Source organism: Cynara cardunculus, unplaced genomic scaffold (assembly GCF_001531365.2).
Source record: "Cynara cardunculus var. scolymus isolate 2C unplaced genomic scaffold, CcrdV1 Un_Scaffold_5407, whole genome shotgun sequence".
Classification (NCBI taxonomy): Eukaryota; Viridiplantae; Streptophyta; class Magnoliopsida; order Asterales; family Asteraceae; genus Cynara; species Cynara cardunculus.
Window position 1 is genome coordinate 19019 of NW_020202393.1, and position 8245 is coordinate 27263.

Genomic DNA, 8245 nt, shown 5'->3' on the forward strand with positions numbered 1-8245 from the left:
TATATTACACAACCCTCAAAATATAGTTTTGGTTGTATTTACTATTAATTGGTCTAGATTCATATCCATACGTATATACTAGTCCTATATGTGTGTTGCTTTTATTAACGTATTAAGATAAAGTATGATAATTGATAGACTAAATTACAAAAATCGTCCATAAGGTTAAGGAAAACTATGATTTTCATTCATAACTACTCAAAATTACAAGGGACGTCTTCAAGGTTTCAGTTTTGTTCTGGTTTTGGCCATGGCCGTTAAGACTGGTAACTATCGCCGTTAAGTGAGGGATATTCTGGTTTTATTATACCTTTTTTAATTAAAAAAATAACGTAAGATTTTAAACTTGTTAAAGATTTAAAAAAACGTAACCTACCCCACCCCTCATCTTCATTCCTTTCGATGCACCCACCTTCTCCAGGGGTCTTGCCCCCTTCTAGGGGTAGCACTCTTGGTGGGGTCCAAGAGGAGAGGACTTGGTGCTAGTCATTAACGTGGTTGATAAGTAGTTATTCATTAGTGTTTTCTATGAATATGTCATTAGTATCAATAGATGCCATCAATGAGAGCTAATGTCGATAGATTTTTCCCATTGATGTTGATTAGTGGATGTTTTCACCAGTTTGTAACGGATCTATTTATTTTCATAATTGCCTAATATTTGTCCATAATTTTCAGCAATCATTCTCGGTGTTAATGAACTATTGTTATAATTTCTCTAGGTTTATAGGTCACGATTTGTGTCTAAATCAAGACTGAGAATTGAGATTTTATTCTAAGTAAATTTCGTAATACTCAGATAGATATGTGTTTTCTTACCAAACTCGCCCCCCGCCCCCAAATTATTGCAAAGAGTTGGCATAAGAGCATCTCCAATGGAAGGTTCTTATAAGCAAAAAATGGGTTCTTAAAAAAACCGTCATTGAAAAAAGTCTTTACAAAACCTCACATCTTTTGAATTTATGTACAAAAATCTTGATCCTTACCTTCAAATTGGTGTGAAATGACTCTTTTATTAGTTCTTTTATATATTTTATTGACTTTATAACTATTATCAATGCTGAAAAAATACATGGAACACACAAAATGGGTTCTTATAAGAACCGTCATTGTGAAGATTATGTATGTTCTTAATTTGATGAGGTGAAAATAACATGGATACAAAAAATGGATTCTTATAAGAGCTTCCAACATCTCAAAAGTTAATTAAATCTTTTGATCCTAAATCAAATTACTTTCTAATGCTACTAAGTTTGATTATAATGTGTAAACAACTCAGATATTAAGTTTAACGATAAAATATTGATCCAACAAAAGCAACAAATTTAAGCGGGTTATAAAGCACCATATTAAGTTTTGTTCAATCTAAAACTCGATTTGATCCGGAATTTCACAAATATTTACTTGTAATTCATCATTGCGACAACTCCACGATCATCTTGGTTCCCATCACACGCATATGTCCAAATCGAAAAGGGTTAAAGTAATTTTCTATAAATTAATGAACATTTTAGTAATATTCATATATTATTAATGTTTGAAATCTCTAAAATACAGATACTATTGAAGCTTCTTTAGGAGATTCCGACTTTTGCTTTGTCCGTCTCAAAAAAAGTTGTAAAAAATCTGTTAAAACAAAAACTAAGACCCAAAATCTTCAATTTCTCGAGTTTAAAGAAATTGTTGAAGATGCTCTTGTATATGGAAAAAAAAAAAGTGGATATAAGATCATAAACTAAAGTAGGCAATCAATTTGGAGTACTAAAAGCCATTATTTCTTACAAGTCCCAAGTAATATGAACAACACTAGTCTCATTTGCAATGGTAATAAACTAGCTGATGATACAGAAAATGCAGCAAAGGATTTCACATCAAAACTATCATCACCTCTGGCTCTTATTATTAACAATAGGAACAGGAATCAACAAACATCTCTAGCCTGCAATTTCTCTTGTACTGCATTGTAGCATTGCAGGCTGCACAATGGAAGTTTCGACCTCGAATCTCTGTACTTGAATGGTTCTGAACAAGATGGACCTGCACATTTCTCGCGTGGAGGAGGGTAACTGCATAATTCCACATCATATTATTACCCCCCCAAAAACTATTCACAAGTATATTTCAATTCTTGTATAGAATTGCAATTAGAACCTGCAAGGCTTGGATTCAAAAATGTTTGGCAACCCGATATCATCAGAAAATGTCACAACTGTTTGAGTGGGACCAATCACCCATCTAACAGTGTTTGATGCAAGTGTGGCAGCATTTGAAATCCTCTCCTACAACGGTGAAACGCCATCAGAAAGGAAATAAGTGAATTATTGGATATATGAATACTCCTCCGTCCCAAGATAAATGTCCACGATGAGAAAGACACAGTTTTAAGAATGTGTAAACATTATATATCTTTTTAATTGATTAAATGAAAATTTTACCCCTAATGATAAGGCGGTAAAGAATTTCTTATCTCATAATTAAGGATTGAATTGGAAAGTAGACGTCTACTTTTGAAAGTGGAAACTTATTTTGGGACAGTGGGAGCATACAATATTGCTAACAGTAGGCAACCTGGGCCAACTCCTTTTGCCTCTGCTTCATTTTATTTTCTCGCTTCTTTCTGCTGGAATCCTGGCCCAATATTTTCCTAATAGCCTCAGCCTATAAAAGAATCAAAGAGAATATATATATATACACATATGATGAAAATTCTCATTATCCACTGGTAGATGCATGTGGAAAGCAAACAAACCGAAATCTTGAAAACATAATAAACAATATACAGACCTCAGACTCCCGAGCTGCCTTGGCAGCCTGCAATTTTCGTCGTTGAGTGGCCTCTGCCTTTTTAAGTTGATGCTCTACCTCAGAGAGTTTATCTTTTTGCTCTATCACCATAGCAAAAAATTATAAGCATCAATAACTAAACATCCCATAAAGCAAAGCTCCTTGACAGATGTTCCTTTTAGTGGAAGGTGGTAGGAAAGTCCAACAAAGAGGCTATTTTGTTAAATGACCTCCTGTGGAAATCACTTTTACAAACTAACCTTCTAGTGGTTTTTCAAGATTTTATCGAGGCAAAACTGTTTTCTGCAGGTCATTACTCACTGTTATTTAGCTACATGACCCCCAAAGCAAAGACTACTTGCTTACTTCTAGGTGGAGCAGGAGGTAAGCCATGGGGAAACTCAACTACACTTGCTGTGGAATCGGTGGAGATGTCTCTGCCAGAATGAAGGGCTTGCCGACGTGTGGTGACTGTCATTTCTCTACTAGAGTCTTCACCAGATGCTCGTTCTTCTCCTGTGTAATCAGTATCTTCGGATTCTCTCCCTGTTTTGGACTTTTTCCCCTCTCGTGATGACCCAAAACTCTCCATTTTAAGAACACTTGAAATCTTCCGTTGCTTCTTGCTTCCACCTTCATCTTCGTCATCAACCTTGGCAGATTTCAATCTCATCTTTGCAAGGTAACGCAACTCGGCATCATCTTCATCATCATCATTATCACCATCATCTAATAAGCGTCTCCTAGGCACGCGCTTACTCTTATGAACTGAATCATGCTTTTCTGAATTCTTTATACCTCTGATTTCTTCCGTTATGGTGCGCCTTGAAGAATCAACTTTCCCAACAGAAAAACCACTTCCAGAGAAATCCTTCCATGGGATCCCTCGCAAGCCACTTCCCTTCTCCTCGTGTAGATTCCCCTGCTCAATACACAAGAAAATTTTCAGCCAAGTCCAAGAAAATAGGAGTTTTATGACACTCATTTCACAGAAGATAATTGATCCAGGTAGTGCAACAGAAACGCAAATGTGGAACTCACCACACAAATTTGAGGTGCATTTATTTAAGCGGTGAAGAAAGGAGTGGATCTTTTGGTATTTCCTAATAAAATGGTACCATGCTTGGTTTGATAGGTCTAGATTTGCCTAAGTAGATACGACCCCATGGCCAAGTTCATTTAAAACACCAAATTAAATGGGATTAGTTACTCTCTGAACCTTCCAGATTGGGCAATTTTATACAGAATAAATTAAATAAATTTATTTTGTAAGTTCTTTGCTTTGCTAATTTGCTTATGAATTTTTCTCCTCCAAGCTGATAATGACACAAGTTGGAATATGTAAATGCTCGAGGAGCATTTAATCGTACATTGCTTTAAGATGTCATGTGGTTTGTAATTGTATTTGAAGAACATGGAGCATGACACAATCTAATTGCTTATGTGCATGCATAAAAGCTAAGGTGCATTTATCGCCAATGCACACACAACCCCAAAGACCCACCACCACCCTCCTAGCAAAAAGGAACATTTTGAAGACTCGATGTTGAATTTAAACGTTGCCATCCGCTTGTGTCATTCAGTAGCAAGCCATAGGATGTTTTACAACGGTCCAACACGTCTCAATACCTTCATGTCTTGATCAGTGCTTGGGGAGCTTAAGGGTGTTGCAACTTCTCACCAACAATAGCACAATGTAGATTTTTCCTTAGGCTCAACGAAATTGATTGTGAAGCATTAGTGAGGATGGTGGCTAACAACAATATTTAGTTTATTTGTCTTGGCTTGTCATGTCATTATTAATTGGGAGTCACACCTGACTTCGTTACCGGTTCCTGTTTACCTAGTACTTGTTATGTGTGGCCTTTATAAAATATGTTAATCGTTTACATTGGTTCGCATTATTGTAATTTACAATTAAATGATATTTTAATATCATGTGTTAATCAAGCTGTGTATTTGTGTGGGAACGATAGTGATGGTCGAATGGGTTGTGTGGGATGAATGAAGGCTCTTTTGGAAACTTTATTTTCTCAAACGGTAATATATAACCTTCTCAACAAATAGTCCAAATTTCAGGCAGCACTTCATTCCAAAACAACCATTGAACTAAACAAACTAAAATGCTCCACAGCAAGAATCCATAAAACAACAAATATTTTCACAAAATAATCCAATGTAATTGGTTAGCGTAAAATAGTGTATTGCAAAAAAAAAATTGTGGGCTAAATATTCCCATTTAATCTGACCCTTGAAGAAAATAAACTACAAGAAAATATAAGGGAGAGCCCTCAGGGAATCTAAATAAAGACGACAGTGAAGATTTTGAATGCTAGAGAATAAAAACCAGATTTCATAACAACTGACATTTAATTATCATATTAGTAGGATTGCTAATGCCTTTATGATGCCAAGTACTAAAAATATGCTATCAACATTATCTAGAACTCCAACACCTACTGCTTCTTGACTTCTCTATGTTGGCATCTTGCCCACTTACACTATATTCTCGAGTTTGGAAAGGAAAGAAGAGAAAAGGTGTAAGTTAGAAGAGGAGAAACGAATAGCGGGTGTAAGTTAGGGAAGAAGAAAAACGAAAAGGAAGTGACATAATTTTTTTGCCTGATCTCAAGTTGGAAAGGAAGGAAAAGGAAGTGTTGTTTCATAATTGCCTTTTTTGTTCTCAAGTTGGAAAGAAAAGGAAAAAAGAGCTAATAGTTTAGGAATTATACCCACATTTAGGTAATTAGGTTAATTCTAGGTAAAGAGTAGTTTTTTCATTAAAAAGTTTATAAATGCTTCCATGTTCCTTTCAAATCTTCCGGCGTTTGGGATGAAAGTTGTGGAGATAAATTAGTCAAAACTCTCTCGTTTCTTTCTTTCTCTCCTAAAAAACTCGTGAGCACGAATTTTTTGTTTAGGTTAGCTCCATTTCTTTCCAAATAATTTCTTTATTTCCATCATTTAAACTCAAGAACACACCCTTAGAGGAGGGCCGGGGGTTGCATTCAAGACGTGTTAGTCCACAAAAGAAGCCACAAAGTAAAATTTTGAAAGATATCACGACTTCAACATGACAACTGCTGGTAGTGACTTTTCTAGCCTACATCTAAAAGCAATGACTAGTCAAATTATAAGGGTAAGATCTGAATCACTCTGGTTAGTTCATCTACGTCTGTTAGCAAGGATACGGAATTCAGAATCAGTAGTTGTGTTGTTGTAGAGAGTTATGATATAAACAAGCTTGGTAAGAGTATGTGATGATTCAACTTCTTGAATGGGCATTGACCTTTAAAATGAAAAATGCTCCAACTACAGTAAGTACATATTAAATGCAACATTCTGACGTCAGTTATGTTCACAGCAAATAAACCTCATGATTATGTCAAAAGAGCATATAGAACTTCATGTTTCAATAAAGTAGGCCAATACGTATGTGTATGTATGCATGTATCATGTATGTATGTGTTTTACATGTGCATATACGTGCATATATATGTGTGTGTGAACCACTGAAGTTAAACCATGAAGAAGAATATGTGATAATTTTAAAATTTGCACACATGATATAATACAAAAGCAGCAGCATAACTTACCTGAGAAATCAGTTTCTGCTTTAAACGGTTGCTAGTGGAGTGTTGTGGAGGCTTCAAGGATGCAACAACATCAGCTGAAGGCTTTGCATGTATAGTACGTATTACACCCCCAACTTTAAGCTTTACTTTCTTCACTACATTATCAACTCCCTTTGCATCTGCATCTGCATCTGCTTCCAATGACCCAGAATTATGACCATCACTTGTGGGGGTATCATACTTTGTGTCTTTATAATTAGATGCAAAGACTTCACTAGTGTCCAGACTAGCGTCCTTATCATCACTACTTTCCTGAGCTTCAAATTCAGAACCAACATCTGGGGCCATCTCAGCATCAGCCAGGTTAGTGTAGGAAGCCCGTGAACTGCACTGGTCCATATCAAGTATTTTCCTCTGATAATTAGTATCATGACCCACATTATCATCACTTAGTCCTTTGCTTCCGTTGTTTGAAGGCGGAGAAGATGACAATGGTGAATTGCCATTCTCTGGCTGAATATCATTTCTTGGACGTCGATCACTCCTCTTCTTCCTCATGGTTTGGTTCATATCCCTGAAGCTAAATTTTCCAAGACTTTCCATGGTAAAAGCAGGGCTTAACTGCAGGCACAGCCTAAAGTTGAACAAGCAATATTAATTCATCAGCAAAATGCCAGAAAGAGATCAATAACATGGCAAAGTTTGTACCCACATAATAAATAAAATAACCAATAAATGTGAGGGGATAAAAGGCAGCATTCCACACAGTCATCTCCAATTCAGTTTACTTGATTTGGCATCACACACTTGGCATGGAAATGAAATTGCAGAGCATGGAACATCAATCGTTTAGGCAGATCTATCTACCAAGAGCATAATCTGCCTACTACTTGAGTAGTATTCTTTTGATATCTCAGCCTTTGCAAATTTTGTGTATGTATGCATTGGTAAACCATCCTAAGCCACAAAAAATACACCAGTGCACACAAGAAGAATATCAAAGTAAATAGTGCAAAGCTACATAGTTTACTCAATTTTCGATGTCTATCTTCCAATAACATTGGAAAGATTGGAACATTCACAAGTCACAACCAATGGAAAACTGATCACAAGCAAACACTTATGACAGAATAGCATCCAAGTGACTAAAGTAAGACATTCAACAAGAAAAATCCATATGACTATTAAGGGATAATAGGATGACGACTGGTCTATTTCACTCGTCAATCGTCATCCACGCATAGTATCATTAACTCAGCCAAATCATGAAAATACACAAACAATTGCATAATCACTCGAAAGATTTAAGAAATTGATGAAATCTAAAAAACCTAATTCTGCTAAAATCAACAAGCTTAGCAAAAAAAAAACCAAGATGCAAAGATCTGGAGAATTGATCACCTTGAAAGCAAATCAGAGCGACGTTAGGTGAAAAAAAAGGAACTCCATAGGGTTAGGGTTTAAGAGGGAATCAGATAGAACTGTTGGGATTTTGGCAAAAAAGGGGAATAGATAAGTAGTAGTAGCATTAACGTTACCCGTCGTCTCTTCCAAGCATACCGCCATTAAAACCACCAGGTCTACGGTATCCATTACCGACAGTCGTTGATTTCGCCCCAAATAAAATGGACCCACTTCGATATCTATCAAAATACAAAAAATTCTTTTTGGAATCTACAAATTTCAAAATTAATGGTTGAGTAGATCGAAGACAATTGATATATTTAATATAATTACAAAAATTGTTGTTAAATTATGGTACCGGTAATAAACATTTTTGAGTGTTTAGATAAACAACTTATACCGGTGTCAAACCGGTAATAGGAAGTTTTTGAAAATGTTAAACTTTTCTAACTTATAATAAGTTGATAAGTGTTTTTATAGAA

General features: G+C 35.8%; 1 protein-coding gene across 1 annotated transcript; it reads right to left on the reverse strand.

Annotated features, from left to right (window-relative positions):
* Positions 1-1725: 1725 nt before the first annotated feature.
* On the reverse strand, positions 1726-7972 carry LOC112504382. Its single transcript, XM_025108318.1, has 7 exons — positions 7761-7972; positions 6381-6993; positions 3151-3706; positions 2785-2885; positions 2569-2658; positions 2152-2279; positions 1726-2066 (listed from the first exon to the last, which is right to left on the reverse strand). The coding sequence occupies exons 2-7, from the start codon at positions 6960-6962 to the stop codon at positions 1922-1924; spliced, it is 1602 nt and encodes a 533-aa protein (XP_024964086.1). The 5' UTR covers positions 6963-6993; positions 7761-7972; the 3' UTR covers positions 1726-1921.
* Positions 7973-8245: the final 273 nt, after the last annotated feature.

Coding starts and splice junctions, on each gene's coding strand:
- LOC112504382 (XM_025108318.1), bottom strand. CDS start 6,962: ATGGAAAGTCTTGGAAAATTTAGCTTCAGGGATATGAACCAAACCATG. Junction 2,886..3,150: donor ACCTCCTGCTCCACCTAGAA/GTAAGCAAGTAG, acceptor CTATGGTGATAG/AGCAAAAAGATAAACTCTCT. Junction 2,067..2,151: donor TTTGAATCCAAGCCTTGCAG/GTTCTAATTGCA, acceptor GGAATTATGCAG/TTACCCTCCTCCACGCGAGA.